A 24,374-nucleotide genomic window follows, 5' to 3' on the forward strand; every position below is an offset into this window, starting at 1 on the left:
TGCTCGGCACACGCTAATATGGCTTGTATTGCAACCCACCCTGAAAATGTCATAAAGGACACAGAATAAATCTAATACATAAGAAATACAGATATTAACACGGCTTTAACAACTCTTATTTTGAAAGTGAGGCAGTTGCGGAACAAACCAAACTAGCGGGGAGCGATCTGTGGAGAAGAGTTTGGATTTATAGCCCCCTTTTCTCTCCTGTGAGACTTAAAGGGGCTTACAATCTCCTTTCCCTTCCCCCCTCACAACAAACGTCCTGTGAGGTGGGTGGGGCTGACAGAGCTCCGAAGAACTGTGACTAGCCCAAGGTCACCCAGCTGGCATGTGTTGGAACACACAAGGTAATGTGGTTCCCCAGATAAGCCTCCACAGCATAAGTGGCAGAGCGGGGAATCAAACCCGGTTCTCCAGATTAGAGTGCACCTGCTCCTAACCACTACAACCACGCTGGCGGGGGGTGCAGTAAAGCTTGGCACCCAAACTGGCATGCTCCAAGGGTCTGTTTTCGTCGCGCCTGGGTAAAAGCCGGATCCAGATTTTTCCATTTGTATTATCTGCCGAAGGATGCAAATCGGTGCAGCAGTGGGGGAAGCGCACAAGATGCGCGGCAGAGCTGCAGAGGGGATATTCAGGGCTGAGGCTCGCCCACTTCTTCCGCCCACACCCGAAGGTCGCCGTGCTGTGCCTCTCGCCATGGCTTTTTGCACAGCCAAAACCCGGTGCATGCGTCTCCCCGCGGCCCACAATGCCTTGCAGCCGCACCGGCTAACCTTTCCATTGCACACCGACCCGGGAGGCCGCTCCGGATTTGCAGCCCGGGGACGGGGGCTTGTCCGGGGACCGCGAGCGGAAGAGAAAACGGACCGCGGTGTTCGTGTGAAGGGAAGTCACGTGGCGGGGGATGCATGGGGTTTGTTTACTGCAGGCTGGGGGTGAGCTGGGGAGCTTCCCCGTTCCGCCTCGGCTGCTCACGCGCTTGGAGAGCCGCTCCCGGCCCGCTGGCAGATTTGCAGAAGATGTGAACCTCCCTTCAGCCGAGGCTATTGCAACCACCCTATGATGGGACCGGGCATCCGGGATTATCCGTTCACGCTGCACGGAGGAAGCTGGCAGAAGCAAGCTCTCGCCCATGAAATCCACAAAGGACAAGGAATGGTAACGTAAGGATCTCTCTCTCCGTGTCAGGGGAACAGGGCATGCCTCATGTAGATTAGTTGCAGATGGATGGAGATGACTGACAGCTGGGCTATGATGCATTCCTGCCTTTCTTGATTTCTTGTTCTGCATCTGTGGCATCATTCATCTCTGTCATATGATTATTGGTTTCCTAGGATTATAAACACAGCGCTGTGGAAGCCCAGTTGTGGTTCTTTTATATGCATATGAACACCGTGTGTGTGTGTGTGTGTGTGTGTGTGTGTGTGTGTGTGTGTGTGTGTGTGGATTTGTGTTATATAAAACGTACATATTTGGACAGTTGTAAATGGCGTTGCACAGTAAACTGTGCGCACTCAGATACCTGACTGCTTGCAGCTGATCTTGTTAGATTTCTGGGGTACATTCCTGACTTTCCTGGTTTCTCGTGCTGCATCTATGCCAGTATTCCTCACTGTCGTATGATAATGGGTTTCCTGGAGTTATAAACATAGTGCTGTGGAAGCCCAAATATTGTTCTTTCACATGTATATGAAAAGAACATATATATGTGTGAGGATGTGTGTTATATAAAAGATATTTGGATGGCTGTAAATGTCTTTGCCCAGTAAACTCTACACACACTTATATATATATACCTGACTTCTCGAAGCTGATCTTGTTAGATTTGTGTGTGTGTTTATGTGCCATCAGGTTGCAAGTGACAAATGGTGACCCCAGCCCCATGGGGGTTTTCAAGGCAGGGGACATTTAATTGAAGTTTGCTACTGCCTGTTTCTGTGTAGCTTAACCCTGGACTTCCTTGGTGGCCTTCCATCCAAGGGCTGTCTCTGTTTGACCCTGCTTAGCTGCCATGCTCTGGTAAGATGAGACTGGACTGGGCTATCAGGCTGCCTAGATGTTTTACTGCAGTCCCATAAAGGATTTAAGTTCATGATCAGACATCTGTGATATTACCCTAATGTCACATTTGATAGTGCTGATATTTTAAACAGTGCTTCTGGTCCTTTAGGTGCTGTGTTTTTTTGGAACAGAAAACCTACAATTATATTTGGGGCGGGGGGTAAAGAGAAGGGTTTTATAATGTAAAAAGACCCTAACAAGCAGCGTACATTGGGTGTTTGTCAATGATCAAATATCTATGGATTGTTTTGAAATCAAGGCTGTGAACTTATGTCATATGACGATGTTTCATAGCCTAATTCACTTGGAACAGAATCTCTCTGCTGGCCTAAATTTGGCTAGCGTTTCTTACGTGTGTTGCTGCCTTACATTCAAAAGGTCCTTGAGCAAAAATGAACAAAATTAGGCCTTTAAAAAAATGGAAAAGCAATATGTGGTTGCAGCTGCTCCATGTTAAAATGGCTTCTGAATTTTAAGGAATATAAAGACAGAAGCTCAATTCGTTCTCGGGTCCATTCAGCCCAGCAGAGGACAGTCACGGCCCTTCAGGACATCCACAAACTGAGCATGAAGGCAACAGCCATCCTTTTGTTATATTGCCTTCCTTGCCAGGCATACTACGTTGGAACATGGCAGGTATGCTGCCTCGGAACATGGAGGTTCACAGACAGTAACTGTCAATCAGGCATGAATTTGCCCAACCCCTTTTAAAAATCAGCCAAATTGGTGGCTGCCATTTCTGCACGTTGCATTGAATTCTGTAAGTTTGTTAACACATTTGAGGTATTCCTGTTCTGTCAGTATTATATAGATCATAATGATAATAATAATCTATACTTAAGTAGATTATAATTATATACATTATATATATTGTAATAATATTAACAGGCAATTGGGGTTATTTTTGATTATTTTCGAGCAGTTATTTTCAAATCAGTATTAATCTAGTACATTTTTATCCTGTCCTTTCTTCAACAAGCTCTGTGTGCTATAAATGTTTCTCCCTCATATTTACTTTACTCTGATGTTGCTGTTGTGGGTTTTCAGGCTGTATGGCCATGGTCTGGTGGTTTTAATTCCTAATGTTGTTCCTGTGTCATGCCCCTAGAGACCCCCTCACTATTTTCTTCATTTAAGCCCCAGTTATACCCTTGGATAGAATTGGCTTGTTTTTGTACAATATTCTGTGGGAGGGAACCTTAGCTAGACCCTGTCCCTTCATAGGCAAGAACATTATAGTATCCCTTACTAGTTAGCAGTACCTTTTTTCAGTTTGTTTTTCGTTCAGGTGTCTGTAGAAGGCTGGAGACAGCAATATCCCAGATGCCCAAGATGTTACATATAAGGCGTTAGAGATCCATAGAACTCAGAGTAAGCAAGTTTCAACAGGATTGCAGGAAAAACAGAGTCCAGTTAGAGGACACTGGGAGGGCTCAGAAGAAGCAAGAAGCAGAGCAGACTTTCTTGGAAGCAAGCAAGCAAGAATTGGTGCCTGCAAGCTCTTCAAATGATCTCCAATCATTTCCAGCATTCTTTATTAGTTAGGCTTCATGGAAGGATTCAGAGTCCTCAACTTGTAATATTATTAAACCGCTTTTGAACTGTTACTCAGTCTACAGGTCTCACATTCTATTCTGGCCGAGTGTAAGCCTCCTGATATTAGATTGCTTTGGGAACAGAACAGCCTGCATCTATAGCTGGCATCTTCAGAGGCATGTCACAGTCAGTACAGATCTTACCCCAATATGCCTCTGAAGATGCCAGCCATAGATGCAGGCAAAACATTAGGAGCTCAAACTACTAGGGTCATGGCCATACAGCCTGGAAAACCTACAAGAGCCAGTCAATTCTAGCCGTGAAAGCCTTCGACAGCACCTCTGAGGTGGGTGAAGCTGAGAGAACAGATGACTGGCCTAAAATAAATCCGTTCAGTTTGTAATAGGAGGGGGGGGATCTGAACCCAGATTTTGATTATTTACTGTCGTGAAAGACGCAGACTTAACCATGTGAGGTGGTGGCACATGGGTGTGAGTCAGAGGCCTCAATATGGGTGCGGGGATTACGAAGGCCTGTCTGGTTGTCACTGATGTGTATGACTGCCCGCTCTTTGCCTGGCTTCCTGACTAAAAAAATTCCCAGAACTGATGGCAAGGCAGCACCAGGCAATAATAGCACAGTCCCTCAAAGACTATGCAGGTGCTAAATGGAACATCTAAGGCCGAAAGCAAAATCCAAGTTCAGAACTCCCTGTCCAGTTGACCTTCATGGTAGTCAGATCCTTACCCCAGAGGTGTACATAAAGTGCTTTGAGACCCCAGGGCAGGATTCCTCTCCCACCCCTCCCTGATTATTATCTTTGCCTGGAAAAGCAGAGTTCCTCCTGCTGTACCTGACAGAGAAAAGGAAGGATTAGAAAGGGTGTAGATTTTCTACAGGTAGAAAACAGGTAGGGTGACCATCAGGATGCTTGAGGCTGCCAGATCTTCTGGCAAAGCATGTGAGTGCGTAGGTGCAAACTCTGAGCAAGTATTTGGACACCATTTGAGTCAAGGCGATCACAACATGAAACCGCTTCGTTTTTGTTTTGGGGGCAGTTGTGAGGTAAACGCTATGGAAAGCCTGGGTTCTAACCCTCTCAGTTGGCAGCCTTCCTTGAAGCCAACATGCACCTTATAAAGGAGAGGTTCATAAATGGTTTTTAACTTTTCGTCCCGTTCCTCCCCACCCCCGCCGCCAATTCCATCTCCTAAGAGCAGAATAATAACTATGGAGGTAGAGATCTGTAGCATGCTTAGAATCTTATCAGATGGTGACTCTATGATCTCACTGCACTGAGATGTAGAACTGAATCTGTGAGTATCTTTTAATCTTCGTCTTCTTAATCGTCTCCTGTTTAATCCATACTAGTTCCAGTGGTGGCAAGAGCCGTTCAAGCACCAAAGAACTGAAGAAACATCCGCCCCACGTGAAACTGTCTCCTAGCGCATTAAACACAAATGTTTCTATTGCCACGGAAAAGGTACCGTATTTTGTGTTTTGTGGGGAGTGAGAATGCTTTGACAGACATCGGCTGTTTTTCCGGACTGCAGTTATAGCTACGTTTTAATAAATGTTCCCTAGACTCCTGGTCGTGCCACGGGTAATAGTCAGGGAGCTGTTCGCCAGAAAGAACGGAACAGACTTTATGAGGGTCACCAGCAAAACAGGTAAAGTGTTGTTGTTGTTGTTGTTGATATGGTGAAAGTTGTACAAGTGCAGTGCTGAGGAATGCAAGAGAAGAAAGTAAACACAGTAACCTGAACATAGTGTAAAGATGGCAAGTCCAGAGGAGTTGCAGTGTTGACCTGTTGCCACAAAAATAGGCAAGGCACCATAGCCCTAAAGAAAAACTAATGGTAAATTTTGCAATTGCATATGCCAATGTGGTATAGTGGTTAGGACTGGTGGACTCTAATCTGGAGAATCTGGTTTGTTTCTCCAACTCCTCCACATGACGCCTGCTGAGTGACCTTGGGACAGTCACAGTTCTCTCAGACCTCTCTCAGCCCCACCTACCTCACAAGGTGTCTGTTGCGGGGAGAGGAAGGGAAGGAGTTTGTAAGCCACTTTGAATCTCCTTACGGTTGAGAAAAGTGGGGTATAAATCCAAATTATTCTTCTTCTGGTTTTGATAAAATTCATAGAAAAATGGCTGTACATAATAGCTGGGAAAACACCATATATCCGTGGTGGTTAACCTTTGGCACTCCAGATGTTATGGACTACAATTCCCATCAGCCCCTGCCAGCACGGCCAATTTGCCATGGTGGCAGGGGTTGATGGGAATTGTAGTCCATAACATCTGGAGTGCCAAAGGTTCAACACCACTGCCATATATGATGACAGTTGTGTCTAGGAATTGCCAAAACCATTACCATTTTACCATAGAGTTTCCAGTGATTCTTCGATAGGTTTCCCACAAGCAATTAAAAATAATTATTTCTCCCACAGACTGATGGGCACATATCAACCCTATAACAACCCCAGTATGATTGTAGTGGGACATTAGACTAGTACCCAAAGGACTCTATTGTGCAGGCAGGGGATTTTTGCACCCCACTCACCCTGCTTTCCAGTGATGTCATCCAACCAGATCAACCACCGGTTCACGCCCTCCTCTGCCCACTTACCTGGCTGCAGCACCCCGCCCCCCTTTCTGATATTTGATGGGGGAGAGGCAAGGGAAGGCGGTAGCTTCGGGGGGCAGGCTGTGGCGTGGCCTTCGGGGGAGGGCTGGGAGGCCTGCTGGAGCACCTGTGACTCCTTGGGGTGGGGCCATGGTGGAATTCAGCCGGTTAGCTACCAGTTCGACAGAACCGGTGCGAACTGGCTGAGTCCCACCTCTGCCGCTTTCCACTGCAGCCCACGATTACATGAATTACATGAAAGAAAGTTGCCAAATGCTGGGCTCCCACCCCCTTTTTTACTCATTGTGTATGCTAGTTAAAATAGGAAGATTTTTGGATCATCTCGCTGGAAAAAAAAAGAGAATCAAGTTCAATCAGGACCATTTAGCTCCATTGAAATGAAATGAATGGCACTGATTTCAGCGTGTCTGGCAGTTATCCAGACAGAGTAGCTGCTAAGTGTACGTTCTTCACTTCTCATCTCTCTGTGTGTGTTTTTTTCTTTAATGCAGAAGCCAGCCTTTAATTTGAGATCCAAGTTGGAAATAATTCAGCACAGCGTTGGAAGAATTATATAGCAATCAAACGCTTGTTAACATACAGGAAGCTGGTTGAACTCAGCTGGGCACAAAACATTGAGCTAAAGATGGGGGTGGGGTTAAGTGTTTTCTTTTCACGTAGGATTGGGCCACATGGCCGCAGTCCTGTGCTTGCCTACTTGTGACTGAGTTCTAATGCTCTCAATGGGAATTCAGTATTTATTTTCAGAAGCTCCCATTGAGAGTATTAGAACTCACTCACAAGTAAGTGAGCACAGATGATACTGGGTTGGGTCCTAACAGCTTTTCTGTTGTTGCAAGGGAGGAGAGGTCCCAAAATGCAATGCTGGAGATCCTCAGGCCCCTTTCGCGCATTGGGGCCTTGAGTGATCCTTCTCCCACCCCTAGGCGTTTCTCTCCTGCTCTAATCAAGCAGACTGCATTTTGCATTGTACCTTTGTCTCCTGACTCCTTTCTTTGCACCTTCTGATTGGGATATAAGGTCTGAGATCTCCATTCCTAGTGTATCTGATGAAGGAAGCTTTTACTCTGGAAAGATTATGCTTTGGGAGTCTTGTTAGTCTTTGGCCCCTTCCATACTTGCAAAAATAGTGCACATTCAATCCACTTTCACAATTGTTTGAAAGTGGGTTTGGATATTCCGCACAGTAAAATCCAGCTTCAAAGTGGATTGAAAGTGCATTATTCTGCATGTGCAGAAGGAGCCTCAGATGCACTTCAACAAAATGCCATGTGGGACTGGATTGAAGTTAAATCGGGGATTGGGTGAGATTATCACGCTTCCCTCCAGCCCCAAGGGCAAGGTTGGTAGGATCCAGCCGTAGAGTTGCCAGAGAATATCCTGTAGAGTTTAATTGCATGTTGTAGATCAGGTGATCTCCATGCCGTGTAAATCTTCATCTGACCCTTGCTTACTTTAAGCCTTCGTTAAAGTGACAGGACATTTCTTTCAGGTCTGTTGGCTTCCCCCTCCATTGGCTTCCCCCTCCAAAAAAAATATGGAACAGGGTCACAGTTTTCAATATATAAGGGTCTTATTTAATGGCCACTTATGTCAGCAAGGTAAACAGAATATTTTCCACTATGTTTTACATTTCCTTTTATTTATTGCTTGGAGGAATTGCTTCCTGCCATGGTAGTCTGGTTTGGTTCACAGGCTTAGATTATTTGCTGACCCATTTGCTGGAGGAACGTTTTATCTAGAGGGCTTTATTGGCTGTTGCAGCAGTTGAAAAAATTAGGAGCAGGTTATGTTTGGGCATGAAAGTGGAAATGATGTAAATTACCAAAGATCACGTCAAAATAGCTGGGTTTGCCCAAATGGCAAAATTAACACAAATTATTAATGGGACAATGTGATCCAAATTTAAGGATGAATGGACAAAGTTAGCAAATTATTTTGAAAAAATATATAAGAATAAATTAATGTCGATAAGCTTTCGGGAATAGAGAAGAGAGAAATTAGAGCTAAGGTATAGGAAAAATTGTTTATAGCATTAATATCATTATAATTGGATTGTATGAGACACTGTGTTTGAAAAAGTAGTTTCTTTTCAGTTATTAAGCTAAAGGTAAGTGATGTAAATAATGAAAAGTATATCACGTGATGTTTGGTGGAAAATTTAAGTGCAACAAATATGAATATGATGTTTGAATTTGAGTTTAAGTTAGTGATTAATTATAATTGTAATCTTTACTTTTAAGATGCATCAATAAAACCATTTTAAAAAAGGGATCACCACACATAAGCTGCAATGAATACATATTATAAACTCTTTTATGTCTAGTTTATTCGTGTCATGTCAAAGTTTATGCATTTACTGCTGTTTTTTGATCTCATCTTCCCCTCCCACATTTGTAATTATACATTTTTAATGTCATGTAGCTGAAACAAAGAAATCGAAGGATCTTTTTTTAAAGCTCTGACAGCAGATGTTCTTTTTCTATCTAGAGCCACAAATGTTTGCACTTTGTCACAGAGAACACCAAAGCCACAAAAGGAATCTCTGGTGAAAAAGCATCATGAAGCCGGATACCACAAGATCCCTTCCACGTTTAAGGGCGCCTCTTGGGGCGACTCCAGTAGGACAGAAGAAATGCTGATCCAGAGTTTTTATTGCAAGGAACCTGCCAAAACAGAAAGGAACTCCGGAAGGCATATGGATGAAGCAGGGCCCTGCAGTTCCGCGTATCAAGGCGCCTCTGCTGACGCCATGTTTCTTGACTTCTCGTCGGTTCGAATTATGAAAGAGGATGCTGATGAGGACAGCGCCAGTGACCTTTCCGACTCAGAGAGAATCCCCATTCCTCCTTCTCCTTGCACGCCGCCAGAGCTCAACCTCCGAGCAGAGGAAATCGATCCCCTTTGTTTTGAGCACCTCCCTGATGCAAAATGTAAGCAATCGGACTACTGTTACCCTGACTTCCTCCCGCCTCCTTTCAACACCTGGGACTTGAAAGGGCTGGCAGCCTTTGTCAACACCGAGTGCAAGTCAGAAGCACGGCCACAGCCGACAGGAAGTCTCGAGAGGTACGTAGATCGGCTCCTAGAGCTTGAATGGCTGCAGATGCAAACCGTGCAAGCCGAAAAAGGGAAGGCCGCCAAGGCGAGGCCTCAGACTGCCCCCAGCGCCCTCTGGACCTTGAAAAGCCCTGGGAAAAACAAATCGTTGCATACTCTCTTGCCAAACAAAAACTTGACTGCCCCTGAAAGCTTTCCAAGGTTCTCCAGCTGCCAGCTTGGTTACAGAAGAGATCTGCACAACGAAGGAGCCAGCCAGGTAGTTTTGTGTCAAGGACATTCGAAAACAACCTGTGGTCCCTCCGCCCATCAAAGACACTCCTCTGAGAGGAAAAGCAGCGAGGCAAAAAAGCGGCCTAGCACCAAGGCGCAGCTTTTCGGTAAGCCTCCCTCAGAGAGCAATTCCATGCTCCAAGGAGCTGGCAACATTAGGCCCCACAAGCAACCCTCCTCACTCCACGGTTCAGCGGCCCCACTGAAGGCAGCCTGCTCGTGCACAAATCCCAAGAAGAATGTCAACACCAATGCTTATGTCCCTTCCAAAAAAGTTCAGGCGGACCAGAAGTTAAAAGCAAATGGTGTGAAGCCAGTGCCATAATTTAAATAATCCTGGGTTTAGATTTGTTGTGCTTTACAGCAGTGGGGCCCGGAAACCCTTCTTCTGGGGACCAAGTGCTAAAATGGTGGTCCATAAAGTACGACATAGGCCGTCATAGGGAGGCGGGTACTGCTTGTTGTCCCGCCCACCATGCGCTGTGATTGGGCTGTCGAGCGTCGCACGTGGTTTTGTGATTGGGCTGGGAGATTCATTCTTTTCTTATCCCTTCAACTCAGAAAATTAGCAGTGCCATCCTGTGTGGAGTTATGCCCTTCTAAGCCAGTTGACTGCAACGGACCTAGAAGGGATAACTCTGCTTAGGATTACAGTTGTGATGGCCCATTCCTTCCTTTGGTTTTTCATGGCAGGGGCTCCCTGATTTCCCTGGTTGCTCTCCGTAGAGATGTCAAAATATGGTCAGAATTCACACCATACAATTCTGTTCTTTTAAAAAAAATTTAATATCCACCTTTAATGACTAACCAGGCAATGTCCTTCTTTTGCATTTGAGTGGTGTTTTTTTCAAGACCAGCTTTTCAGAAGGAATTATCAGTACAAACTGATAATTTGTTGTAACTCTTTCATGGTTACTTATAAATGCACTCTGCTATACAAAAGAGAGACATCCTCCTCTGAAAGGCCGTTCTTAGTTTCTGTGGGCGTCCTTGCTCGTGGTTGCATCACAATGTCAGCACATACGAGGTCTCATTTATTTATTTATTTATTTATTTATTGTGTTTGTATACCGCCCTCCCCGAAGGCTCAGGGCGGTTTCCAACAAAATAAAAGGTTAAAACATCATATATATAAATTAATTAAAATACATTTAGGAGCGTTTCCCCACTCCCCACTTCCCCACTCCCAAGGATCCCCCCTATGCCACGCGCTGCTCTCAGCGTGCAGCATCCCTGGCGCCCGCCTGGGCATCCCCACGACCCCGAAGGCTCTTGGCGTGGAGTTCATCAAAGAAGCTACCGGTTTTCTCCAGCGCCAGGGATGCCACGCGCTGAGGGGGCGCAACAGTGTCAGCGTCAGGGCAGCTGCGCTGTCACCGCCCCTGCCGTGGGGAGTGCAGGGGGACCCCGCGCTACTTGAGGAGAGTAGCGCGGGGCTTAAGGTAAGTGGGGAAAGGCCCTATGTCAGTTAAGGGGATTCTATGTTTACTTGTCCAGCTGTGGTGAACATTTGTTCTCTGTCCCATCTGGAAAGTTTTGATTTAAAAAAAATGAAATGAAGCAAATGAGAACCCTTGGTTTTGGGGATAGGAAGGTAAAGAGAACTAGGATGGAACCCTGCTTGTTTGGTGGGCAGCAGCTCTTTGGTGCCAGTTGTATAGAATGGTGGAGCCTTTGGAAACTCACATCACTACACCATTTTATTTATCGAGATTCCTGTATGTGCAAGGTAGCCCATCATTGCAAGCCATCATTAAAATGCATCCACCATCCATGCAACGCACACCCAAGCTTCGATATTTATCAAACTGTCATGGTGCATCTCTGTTAAAACCTGATCATTGGGCATGATGATGGGTGAGTGTGGTCCGTGGAGAAGATGGGCAAATATGAAAAGAACCAGGAGAGAATCTAGGGCCCCTTCCACACATGCAGAATATTTCACTTTCGATCCACTTTCGATCCACTTTGCAGCTGGATTTTGCTGTGCGGAATAGCAAAGTTCACTTGCAAACAGTTGTGAAAATGGATTGAAAAGTATTGTGTAGAAGGGGCCTAGAGCACAGGTGTCAAACTTGCGGCCCTCAAGATGTTATGGACTACAGTTCCCATCATCCCCTGCCAGCATGATTCTGTCAGGGGATGATGGGAACTGAAGTCCATAGCATCTGGAGGGCCACGAGTTTGACACCTATGGCCTAGAGGATGTGGGGAGGAGAGAGGGGGGTAGAATCTAAGCATCAGTGAAGATGACAAGGTGTGATTGGGAGAGGTTATTAATAAATGCAGCTTGCACAGATGATAAATAGTTCATGGGTAGAGGATGGGTCATGAACCATGTGCTGAATCTGGGACACGCTTGGGATCATTCCAAGTGCTTCAAAGATTTGAAAGGATAATTTTCAGCCACAGGTAGCAGTCCTTTTCGCCAGTGTCCAGAGCACAAAGGGACGTACACATGGGACATCTGGACTTTACAGTGACTTATTTTGTCACAGTAAGGAAGCTGGGCTTTCCTCACAGGAAATCCAGCTCCAAGATGGTTCATGTCATGGTTCTTGTTTTGGGGGGAATTTTATACCAGCAGAGACTGTTTTCTCTACAATGAAGAGCCTTCCACTCGTCTTCAGTAAAGAGTTAGCCACTTTCTAACAGAACGAGAAGTTTTAAGCAAATACATGTTCCTCATTTGAGTTGATTGTGAAGAATTTGCTGCTGAAACGTGGAATTTTATCACATTTTTTTGCCTGTTTTAATTACTGATTTACAATTCCTGCCATGTTTTGGTGACAACTTATTTTCATTGTGAAGTCTTACTACGTTCGAAAGCTTTATCTATGCAAACTCAAGCGCCTTTATTTTTCGCTGTACTCATGAGGACGGGTTGAATGTAGAAAATGTGGATTCTCAAGGAGCTTCTAGATGTCTTTTCCCCAGCAACAGGAGATATAAACCTGAAAATGAGATTTAACTGTTGTTTTTGCACAGTGGTTAAACCAGATCAGTGGCTTGAGTAGCACAGCTCGGCCTGAGCTTGTCAGAGCTTGGAAACTGAGTCAGCCATGGTTAATACATGGGTGGGAGACCACCAAGGAAAATCAGAATTGCTATGCAGAGGAAGGCAATGGCAAACCACCTCTGTTTATCTTTTGTCTGGAATGCCTGATAGATGGGATTGCTAGGAGTCATTTGTGACTTGAAAGCACTTTCTTCTGAATCAGGGTTGGCCAAAGTGATTGGCTTGCAGGTGTCCAATATACCCACAACTTAGGGCGTTTCCACACTTGCCACGACCCCCCTATGCACGCCAGCAAGGCTGCTCTCAGAGGAAAGTTCCCCTTACGGTACTCCCGTGCTCTCTTGGCGAAGTCATCAAAAGGCCGCTCGCTTGGAAGAGTCAGCTACAGGAATGACGCCACGCTGAGGGGGCGCTGACAGGCAGCATCAAGGCGACTGGCGTTGTTGCAGCCACTGTGAGTAAAGAAGTGCCGGGGGACCCCGCGCTACTTGCCTACAGTAGCACGCAGCTACTGGTAAGTGGGAAAACGCCCTTAGTTACAACAGTAGTGCAGTTTCCAAAGAAATTTGTTATCTTCAAACACTATGAGAAGAGCTTTTTGGCCACATGGTAGTGACCAGTAGAGATGCAAATGGGCATCTGCATGTTTGTGTCTTGAGGAATGTGTGGTCAAGTCCTCAAGAATGCATATAATACTGCCATCAGGCACACCCCTTTCTGCAGAAAAAGGCAGCCGTGTGTCCAGTTCCCTTCCCTTAGCTTCTGATGGAACTTACCGTACATTAACATCACAGAATTTTTCATTTCCACCACTTCCTTATTGGCGACAATTTTATGAGAGGAGGATACAGCATACAGGAAGTTGTGACATCAGGATATGAAAGAGGAGGAAAGATTAGACTTTTTGCAGCAGCAAAGTATAGGTCACGATGCATTATTTGGCCCTCAGGTTGCTAACCTGTTCCTTTATATGAATTTATAGCCTATCCTGTGTTTCGTCTATTTTTTTTTTAAAAAGGAGGCTTAAAACAAATTCAACATATTAAAACAAGTGATAGCTAATTCAGTAGTAGCTTTATGAAACAGGCTGAATGTGAAAGTCTGCAGAGGTGAGGTTTTGTGAGGTCTTTAACAAAAGGGGATTCCAAAACACTGAAGGCGCAGTGGCTCTTTCCGCACACATCACCAAAAACATTTGGAAAATGTTTTCCATCCCCCCACCCACCCACCCCCACCCCCAACTATGATGTATTTTCACACTCATCTCCTCAAAATAATCCCTGGCCACCATTATGTGAGTTTTCCCTCTTATTTTTTTTGTTAAAATGGCTTCTGAATGTTAAGGAATATAAAGACCCGTTCTCGGGTCCATTCAGCCCATCATCCTGTTGCCAGCAGAGGACAGTCACGGCCCTTCAGGACATCCACAAACTGAGCCTGAAGGCAACAGCCATCCTTTTGTTATATTGCCTTCCTTGCCAGGCATTCTACCTTGGAACATGGCAGGTATACTGCCTTGGAACATGGAGGTTCCCAGACAGTAACTGTCAATAAGGCATGAATTTGCCCAACCCCTTTTAAAAACCAGCCAACTTGGTGGCTGCCATTGCTGCACGTTGCATTGAAATCTGTAAGTTTGTTAACACATTTGAGGTATTCCTGTTCTGTCAGTATTATATAGATCATAATGATAATAATAATCTATAATTATGTAGATTATAATTATATACATTATATATATTGTAATAATATTAACAGGCAATTGGGGTTATTTTTGATTATTTTCAAGCAGTTATTTTCAAATCAGTATTAATCTAGTACATTTTTATCCTGTCCTTTCTTCAACAAGTGTTGAATTGATGTTTCAGTGCCTCAGAGCTTCTTGCTGCAATCCTCTTTTTCATACACTCGAAGCATCAGAGGTTAGCCTCCCCTCTCCCCCAAAATCAAAACAAGCAAACGATTGAAATTTTTTAAAAGCGAGGGGGAAATGAGTGAGCTCAGAAAATGGCGCCAAGGAGGAAGTTCAGAGAAGTGTGGGAAACGTAGCCGATAGATTAAGCATAAGCATTTTATTGTCATTGTGCACGCACAACGAAATTTACAGCAGCATTCCTCGATGCACACAATTTCAGACTCATACAATTTCAGACTCATGCAATTTCAGACTCATACATCATCATCCTCCACCCATCCCTACATAGCCCCAAATACATCAATATGAAGCAGCGGAGTTTAGCATAGCCACAGCTCTAGAGTAGAAGCTGTCTCTCAAAGCCTCTTTGTCCTAGATTCTGAGAGCTCCTGGTATCGCCTGCGCAGATGGTAACAGTTTGAAGTAAGAGAGTGTGCTGGATAGAGACAAGGGTCCCTCAGAATATGTTGGGCTTTATTTAGGCTTCAGGGAATTATAGATTTCTTCCAAGGAGTGGAAGAGGGCAGCCAAATGAAATCCCCTTTGTGCAGTAAAGTGATCACCCTTGCTGGGAGCCTTCCCTATTCGGGCTTACACTGTGCAACTGGAGAACCATACACAGATGCAGTAGGTTAGGACGCTCTCTATAGCACAGCGGTAAAAGGACACCAGAAGTTTTCCATCTAGTTGTTGCTTCCTTAAAAGTCTCAGAAAGTACAGTCTTTGCTGGGCTTTCTTAACCACCGCGGTAGTCTGTACTCCCCAGGTCAAATCCTCTTTAATCATAACGCCCAGGAATTTAAATTACACAGCAATTGAAGATGTTCTTCAAAACATTTCAGTCGGAGAATCATTTCAAAAGGGGGATTCATTCAAATGTTTTGAGGCTGCAAATAAAACATTTGGGGGTAAAAACGATACAGAATTCCATGAAGGAAACATTTTATTTTCTGCCTCAAAATGTTTTTAAAGCCTTGTGTGGAAGGGGCCGGTGTAAATCCTGCACTGATTCAGAACACCAGCTGATTTGCATTCTGGTGGTTTGTTATGGATCTTGGCAGACCCCGACACATCCAAAGTTCTCCAGGGTTCAAGAGTTATTTCAGTTGCTTCAGTGGAGTAGATCTAGAGCAGGGGTAGGGAACCTGCGGCTCTCCAGATGTTCAGGAACTACAATTCCCATCAGCCCCAGTCAGCATGGCCAATTGGCCATGCTGGTAGGGGCTGATGGGAATTGTAGTTCCTGAACATCTGGAGAGCCGCAGGTTCCCTACCCCTGATCTAGAGGGATGCCATTCTGTACATATAAAATGCACCTGTCGCTGCAGTGTGCAGTGAATAGGAAGTTCCGTGTCAAGGGGAACAAGTTTTATCAATCAAGCATAACTATACTCAGGCTGGGATTATATTGAGGGGGTGAGAGAAGATATAAATAGAGGCTGTTGATTTTTTTTCTAACTTCCACATAAATCTGTCAAATATATTGTGCTTATTATGAACTGGCAAATTCCTTTTGGCTCAATATGGAACTGATTAGTATTTAAAAAGTTTTTTTTTTTTTTTTTGGACAGCTCTTGGCGAGGAAAGCTGTCATTTTTTCGAGGAAAACATAAGAGCCGTACGAGTAAGAACAGCTGTTACCTGAAGTGGTGGGAGCCTCTCTCTTAGAGTGGGGAATTAGGGAGAGCAAACTCTTGGCTCAGCAAAAGGTCGCGCAAGCTCAGGGGTCTTTGTTGCCTATATACACCTAGATCAGTTTTTGCAAGAAATTTCCACAGGAGAGCAAATAAATTTTAACAAGTTTATTTAGGGAAAACAGGGTACACAAGCACACAACAACCAAAGCAGCAGAACATACACATAGTCCTGGGACATAGGTGTCAAACTCGGGGGCCCTCCAGATGTTATGACTACAGTTCCCATCATCCCCTGCCAGCATGATGCTGGCAGGGGATGATGGAAACTGTAGTCCATAACAACTGGAGAGGCGTGAGTTTGACATTTGTGGTTTATGGGATATTTTTGCCATTGCCTTCCCCAGTCATCCACACCTTATGGCCAGCAAGTGGGGTACTCGTTTTACCAACCTAGGAAGGATGGAAGGCCAAGTCAACCTTGAGCTGCTCAGGTTGTGAGCAGAGCTTTGGCTACAGTGCTGCGGCTTTCCACTCTGCACCACAGGGCTCCTGTAACTGTGTGGTCCCTAAATTATTGGCTAATATAGAAGCTCCTACGCCTTTGGAATGGAAATAGGGAGGCATCTGCATAAGGTGCATTCTGGCCAGAGGCCCTTGATACACACTCTGCAAGTTCTCCTAGCTTATCTGACTGCAATGAGAACCCTGATCAAGCATTACTCCCGGCTCTCGCATCAAAAACATCTAATTTTCATTTAGCTCTGAGGTTTACATACTTACACGAGGCTGCCTGTCATACTGTTTGTCTTTCAAGGTCAGCTTGCATTGCAGGTACACAAACCTGAGCGTGATCAATGGCCCTTTCAACAAGGAGAGAAAGATCGAGGAAGGGAACATGTTGGAACATCTCAGCCGGCCAGATGGAAGAGTCCTGAAGAACTGTGACTAGCCCAAGGTCACCCAGCAGCCTTCATGTGTGGGAGCGGAGAAACAAATCCAGTTGACCAGATAAGATCCTGCTGCTCATGTGGAGGAGTCGGGAATCAAACTTGGTTCTCCAGATTAGAGTCCACAGCTCCTAACCACCACACCATGCTGGCTCTCCAGTTCAATGCATTTAAGATGAAAAAACAAGTATACTCTGCATACAAGTTGTACATGAGTTCACTGTGGCTCATTCCGCACATGCAGAATAATGCACTTTCAAACTGCTTTCAGTGCTCTTTGAAGCTGTGCAGAATAGCAAAATCCACTTGCAAACAGTTGTGAAAGTGGTTTGAAAACGCATTATTTTGCGTGTGCGGAAGGGGCCTGTAATATCTGAACAGGGTTGGTATCACTATTAGTTCAGCAGACAGTTACAGGTGAGCAGCTATGCTAGTTTATAGGTACAAAAACCTGAGTGTGATCAATGGCTCTTTCAGCAAGGAGAGAAAGGTTGAGGAGGGGAACATGATGGAACATCTCAGCCAGCTAAATGGGTTCCTGGCTGAGCTTTCTTTTCCTTTCCTGTTGCAGGGCATGGCCAGAGGGGTAGGTCTTTTGTCACAAGCAGATTGTTTGCAAACTCCTTTCCCTTCCTCTCCCCACAACAGACACCTTCTGATGTAGGTGGGGCTGAGAGAGTTCCGAAGAACTGTCGGCTAGTCCAAGGTCACCCAGCAGGCTTCTTGGGAAAAAAATAAATCAGTTCACCAGATAAGAATTCGTCACTCACGTGGAGGAGTGGGTAAACAAACCCGGTCCACCAGAATCTCTTAGTCACCGCACCACACTGACTGTGGAGAAATAGATTTCCCAGCAACTGTTGCTTGAATGGAAAGTGTACTAGGAAGTTGCCCTGTGTACATATTGATATTACTCTTTCCTGGGAGTAAGAACTATTAAATTGATCTGAGTGGATTTCTCTGTAAATTGCTGAATTACCCTGTTTCTCTCCGTGGCCTTACCAAAATCCCCAACTGATACGAAAGCACGGGATTAGATAGCATTAATTTGTTCATAATGGTAACAAAACAGGCTATTTTGTTGTACCTCCATTGTAAGAAGTCACATACTCAGGAATGGCTGGACATTCTTTTTATTCGTTTAAATGTCAAGGGGCTTACTGCAAGTCCACCTCGAGATTTGTTAACCGAAGAATACATATCGCTATTTTGGTGTTTGAAAAGTCGCGGTGTGTTGCAGTGAATATCAAAATTTTATTCTATGATTAAGCATGCCCTTGTCAAATTTGATGAGGTTTCCAGTTACTCTGTTCCAGAAATAAACTTAACTTGTGCAGGGGTTCAAACCCTTATTGTTGATGTCGTCTCTCATCATTGCAAACTTTCCTCTCTCTTTTTTTTTTGCTCCATACTTGCAAGAAATCTTACTTGCATGACAGTAATTTTATATGGCATTAAAATATTCAAAGCATGTCAGCTTTCTTAGGAATCCTCACAAAAAACCTCCAGAAGATAGGTCGCTTTCCATATTGCATATGACTGACTTGGATTCTGGCAAAAAGAAAAGTAAAAAAGAAATGTGTGTAGTACGTATTAATAGGTATGCAAGAAATGAACGCGCAGTACACTGGCTGGCATCAAACTATTATATTCAATACCCTGTTTCCCCGAATATAAGACATCCCCAGAAAATAAGATGTATTAGAGGTTTTGCTGAAGTGCAAAATATAAGGCATCCCCCAAAAGTAAGACGTAGCAAAGTTTTTGTTTGGAAGCATGTCCGACGAACAGAACACAGAAAAATAAGACATCCCCTGAAAATAAGACATAGCACATCTTTGGGAGCAAAAATTAATATAAGACACTGTCTTATATTAATATAAGACAGTGTCTTATATTCGGGGAAACACGGGTATATCATTACTGATACCTCTTTCACTTCTCTCAGTCATTAATTGTACAAAATAAACAGTACCAGCACGACGGGGGCATCCAGCCTCCCAAATATTCAAACAAATAATAACAGCTTTACAATGCAATCAACTTCTTGAGCAATAGTCTACTGAAAAAACGTAATGTCAAGAGGTATCAGTAATAATATATTGAATATAATAGTTTGATGCCAGCCAGTGTACTGTGCGTTCATTTCTTGCATACCTAAAAAGAAATGTAAGTCAATAATTATGTGAGCAAAAAGGGAATGTGAGAAGTAGGCTGCCAAACCTGTTGTCATTGTGTGGAATCTATCATGTGGAGCTCCACAGAGCACAATGATATACGTTTTTCAATCCCTATGTAAAGCCCTTGTGACAAATCATTCATAGCTTTGGAATTGGTTGTCATCAATATGCCGATAATATTCAGCTTTATATATCTGCATCCAGATCCCCTAGTGATGCAGGAGAGGTCCTGAATCACGGCCTGGTCATGGTTATTAACTGGCTACAAGTGAACAAAGGCCCTTTCTGCGCAGCTCATTCATAATGATGGTAACTCGTTATGAATGAACCCGTTTCCCTCTCTCCCCCTTTACACCTAAGAAGCTCACCCATTCAGGAAGCAGCAGCAAATGATGCAGCTTCTTTGCCCAGGGGCGCTCCCCCCGCCCCTTCCCAGGATGCATGTGTAGCTACAGAGGTCCCTAGGAGACCTCCTTGGCCAAGGAGCGCCCAGGCAAAAAACAGAAAAAAGTATCTCCTCCCTCCCCTCACCCCCTGTGCTTGAGAATATGGAATGGTGGATGGCCAGAGATTCCCCCATTGAGAATCTCCCCCCATCTGAACATGGGGGCCGCTGCCATTTGAGTGGGTTCTCTAGAGCAGCGGTTCTCAACCTGTGGGTCGCGACCCCTTTGGGGGTCAAACGACCCTTTCACAGGGGTCACCTAAGACCATCAGAAAACACATATTTCCGATGGCCCTAGGAACTGAGACACAAATAATTTTATGGTTGGGGGTCACCACAACATGAGGAATTGTATTAAAGGGTCGCGGCATTAGGAAGGTTGAGAACTACTGCTCTAGAGAATCTACTCAAATGATGGATGGAATAAGGGTGTGGGGAGGAATTGGATGCTTCCTGCTGCCATAGTTTGCACAGGCAAGCAGGAAGTGTTTCAAACCCGGGTTACAGGTTCATTTCTTCATTTAACCTGGATTTGGTTCTCTACAGATCTAACCCATTTTGGGGGAGTGTTCTGTGCGAACTTCTGCCCCCTAAGCGGGATTTTTTTGCCTCCTCATCCCATTTTAGATTGGCTGTGCAGAATCTCCCAAATTGAAATTAAACTCTGAAAACTCTGAGCCCTTCCGGGGGAGGGCGGTATATAAACCTAACCAATATAAATAAATAAAAAGACAGAGTTAATGCTAGTTGGGAAGGAGGGAATCTTAAAGGACACTGGTCTCACTTTTAATGGCGTCCAAGTGACCCTTGGTGACTCAGTTTAAAGCTTTGGGATCCCACTTTGTTACTGGAGGAGCCAGTTAATAGAGCTGCGAAAAAGGCTTTCTTCCAGCTCAGCCTAGCCTGTACAATAGTTCCCTTGATACGGCTAATTTGTCTTGGTTCATGTTGCAATAACTAACTATAGAATACCAAAATGCACTATTCCCATTGGCCAACCACACTTATTACATACGAAAAACATGCATAGGGGAAAAGTTCAAGTGCTCTATTCATATACAAAGGTGCAACAGAAACATGCATACAAACTACAAAGACTATACACACAGACAGCTGTTAATGTGCGGCATCAACAGCTGTCTGTGGTCTTGCCTCCACATAACTGGCCCGTGTAAAGGTGAGTGGGCTCCCTAAACACATTCACCCCCTCCCTTAGGATTGTGCTGAAGGTGGAGGTTTGATAGGAAAAGAAAGTATTGTGTAACTTTCCATTTGCCCCCCAAATTTCCACTAGTCCCTTCAAACACTTTTTTCTTTTCAATTTACGACTTCAACATTTCTGGAAAACATTACACCACTGTTTTGAGCCATATGAAGCAGTTATCAAGAGAGGTGACAGACAATGTATTGGAGTGTTGTGAGGTTTCCGGGCTGTTTGGCCGTGTTCTGATAGCATTTTCTCCTGACGTTTCACCTGCATCTGTGGCTGTCATCTTCCGAAAATCATGCCAGCCACAGACGCAGGCAAAACGTCAGGAGAAAATGCTACTGGAACACGACCATACAGCCCAGAAACCCCACAACACTCCAGTGATTCCGGCTGTGTAAGCCTTCGACAATACATTAGACAATGTATTTTTTTTTCCAGATAAGAAATCCTGTGCACTTTGCAGCCTGACCTTTAGCAAATTCACAGTTCCGTTTTCTTGTTTCCTTGATGGTGCCAAGCGCCTCCCTCTAATATAACAGCCGCAGACTTTCTTTTGAATGAGACGCTTATCCAATTGTCACATTGGATAAGATCTGGAGTAGCAGCAGCAATTTGGGGGTGGTAGACCTGCCAGCTTCCTGGCAAAACTAACTTGGCTGCCCTTGTGGCTTAACAGCGGAGTGATCTGCAGACGCGAAGAAGTGTTGGTGTGTGTCTCCACAATTGCAGCACATGAAGCTGCTATGAAAAGGGGTGACCCCAGGTGGCATTATACACCCCCCTCTTTAGAAGAAGAGTTTGGATTTATACCCTCCTCTTTCTCTCCTGTAAGGAGACTCAAAGGGGCGTTCTCCTTTCCCTCCCCCCCCCCCCACAACAAACACTCTGTGAGCAGGGTGGAGCTGAGAAAGCTCCGAAGAACTTTGACTAGCCTGAGGTCACACAGCTGCACAGCCACAGCGAGGGGGAACTGTGCCTGGGGCACGCAAGCGCCCCTGCCACGCCCCTACACTGGCGCGCCTGGTTCATCATGCACCCCTGTCCCCTTGGTGCTACGCCACTGCCCAGCTGGCATGTGTTGGAGTGCACAAGCTAATCTAGTTCATCAGATAAGCCTCCACAGCTCAAGTGGCAGAGCGCTCGGTTCTGCAGATTAGAGTGCACCCGCTCTTAACCACTACGCCACTGCTGCTCCTAAATTTAAATCTGAATGCATGCCAGAAAGCTGTCAATGGCTCAGCAGTGAGAGAAGGTAAGGCACTCTCTGTATATGATCAGTGGAACTCTTTAGCAGAGCAGCTGTTCTTAAGGAGGACAGTTCCTGAGGCTGGATTGGCTTTGCACTGCTGACCCGGGATCCAGTTTCCCCACATTCTCCAATTCGTCCTCCTCCTCCCATCCCCAGCAAGCAGGAATCCAACTCCGGCTTAAGAAGTGGGTCCCTCCAAAGGCAGCCCTGCGATGCGCGCGACCTCCTGAGCAGGGATCAGCAACAGACCCCCGAGGGGAAGGGAGCTCGCGCCATCAGGGGGCTAAAGCGGGGGCTGGGGAGGGCGGGCGACACTGGGAGACAATGCAGCATTCGAGCACGCAGGGGCGGGCTCTGTGGTTCTGGCCCCCGGACGAGGATCCTGGACGTGCCCCCAATCGCAGCTCCCAGCGGGGTCTCCCCCCCCCCCCACCCCCCAGGCAGGCGCCGCAGGAGGAACCTTTCGTGCCCCACCGGGCAAGAGGGAGGGCTCGCTCCGGTCCCAGGCGGGGCCTCCTCCTAGTGGCCCCGGGGCGATGTTGGCGGGACGGGGCTGGGCTGGGCTGCGGCACTCCACCTCCTGCCACTCCTCGCAGCGCTGGGACTCAAAGGGCCCGCGGGCGCCTGGCCGAGCCAGAGAGGAGCGGCGATGCGCGTGGGGAGGCGGAGCGGCGGGTGCTCGCGAGCGGCCCTGGTGCTTCTGGCGGTAGGGGCGGCGGCGGAGGGCCGGGAGGGGGGCGGGGTCCGGGGTGGGGGAAGGAGCGGCGCGGGATGAGGGGGACGCAGGGACCTCACCTGTCCGGGCCGCCACCTGCAGCTTTGGGAGGGACTCGTTTAAAAACCCACCTGCCCGAGCCCAGGTAGCCACCTACGGCAGGCGAGGGGAGCCAGGCTGAAGAGACCCGGCAGGAGTCCCAGTTTCTATTTCTTTATTTCACTTAGAGTCTCGAGTGTCCGCCTTTCTCACAGGGACTCCAGGCAGGAGCAGCAGTGGCGTAAGAGGTTAAGAGCTCGTGTATCTAGTCTGGAGGAACCAGGTTTGATTCCCAGCTCTGCTGCCTGAGCTGTGGAGGCTTCTCTGGGGAATTCAGATTAGCCTGTGCACTCCCACACAGGCCAGCTGGGTGACCTTGGGCTAGTCACAGCTTCCCGGAGCTCTCTCAGCCCCACCTACCTCACAGGGTGTTTGTTGTGAACGGGGAAGGGCAAGGAGATAGTAAGCCCCTTTGAGTCTCCTGCAGGAGAGAAAGGGGGGATATAAATCCAAACTCTTCTTCTTAAGCGCGTGAGCCCCGCACAGTCCACAAAATGGGACATTCCTTGGCCCACACAGGAGGGTTTTAGGTAGGCATGCCAGCCTCCAGGTGGGACCTGGGGACCCCCTTAGAATTGCAGCTCCTCTCCAGATCAGTTCCCCTGGAGAAAAGGGTTACTTTGGAGGGTGGATCCTATGAGCTTGTCCTCCTCAGGTTCAGTCCCCTAATCTCTAGGGGTTTCCCTGCCTGGATCTGATAATGTTGCTCCCATCCCCTGGAGATCCTAACTTTAGGGGTCTGGAACCACCAGAAAGAACGGAATGAAAGTGAAGGTGTTCATGTGACCCACCCAGTAACAGTGCGATCCTATGCAGTTCCTCCAGTGGAAGCTCCACCGATGAGCAGAGGCTGGAGTAACTCTCTTTAGGATTGCGCCGGAAAGGGTACAGAAATTACATAATAGCATCCTATTTGCAGTAAACTATAGGCAAGTTGGGATGAAAATGAACTAGGCAATGGCAGAGAAGTAACTTTTCTTGACTTCACTGGTTCCCCAGATCTGTCAGATTCAGGCTATGATCCTAAAGACCCTTTTCTGGGAGTAAGCCCTCCTGAATGACATAGGATTTACATCCAAGTAGACCAGGGATGGTGAACCTTTTCGAGACCAAGTGCCCAAATTGCAACTCAAAACCCACTTATTTATCGCATTTATTTATTATTTACAGCAATTTATTTATTATTTACAGCAATTTAACCTGAAAATTATTTCGCAGGCAAGACAGAGCCCTTCGGGGATGGGGCGGTATAAAAGTTTAAACAATAAATAAATAAAATAAATAAATATTGAGGTTTTAGTTTAGAAAAATGGTTGGCTCCCGGCATGCTATGCTAATTGTGAGTAAGCTTATGGTCAGAATCGGTGCGCT

General features: G+C 45.9%; 1 protein-coding gene across 5 annotated transcripts; it reads left to right on the forward strand.

Moving 5' to 3' along the window:
- Positions 1-723: 723 nt before the first annotated feature.
- FAM217B (family with sequence similarity 217 member B) lies at positions 724-18,462 on the forward strand. 5 transcript variants are annotated; one of them, XM_048498658.1, is made up of 5 exons: positions 724-1,169; positions 4,975-5,086; positions 5,188-5,273; positions 8,745-9,694; positions 16,973-18,462. In XM_048498658.1, the coding sequence occupies exons 1-5, from the start codon at positions 1,066-1,068 to the stop codon at positions 17,101-17,103; spliced, it is 1,383 nt and encodes a 460-aa protein (XP_048354615.1). In that variant the 5' UTR covers positions 724-1,065; the 3' UTR covers positions 17,104-18,462. The 5 variants fall into 5 exon arrangements, with proteins under 5 accessions (XP_048354615.1, XP_048354612.1, XP_048354613.1 ...); XM_048498655.1 differs by lacking the exon at positions 16,973-18,462 and having other exon boundaries at positions 8,745-10,619; XM_048498656.1 differs by lacking the exon at positions 16,973-18,462 and having other exon boundaries at positions 724-1,164; positions 8,745-10,619.
- Positions 18,463-24,374: the final 5,912 nt, after the last annotated feature.

This window comes from Sphaerodactylus townsendi, linkage group LG05 (assembly GCF_021028975.2).
Source record: "Sphaerodactylus townsendi isolate TG3544 linkage group LG05, MPM_Stown_v2.3, whole genome shotgun sequence".
Classification (NCBI taxonomy): Eukaryota; Metazoa; Chordata; class Lepidosauria; order Squamata; family Sphaerodactylidae; genus Sphaerodactylus; species Sphaerodactylus townsendi.

Bases quoted from the DNA above. Each gene is read 5' to 3' on its own strand.
- FAM217B (XM_048498655.1), top strand. From the start codon at position 1,066: ATGATGGGACCGGGCATCCGGGATTATCCGTTCACGCTGCACGGAGGA. The intron at 1,170-4,974 runs GTAAGGATCTCT...AATCCATACTAG, and splicing joins AAAGGACAAGGAATGGTAAC to TTCCAGTGGTGGCAAGAGCC. The intron at 5,274-8,744 runs GTAAAGTGTTGT...TTTTCTATCTAG, and splicing joins GAGGGTCACCAGCAAAACAG to AGCCACAAATGTTTGCACTT.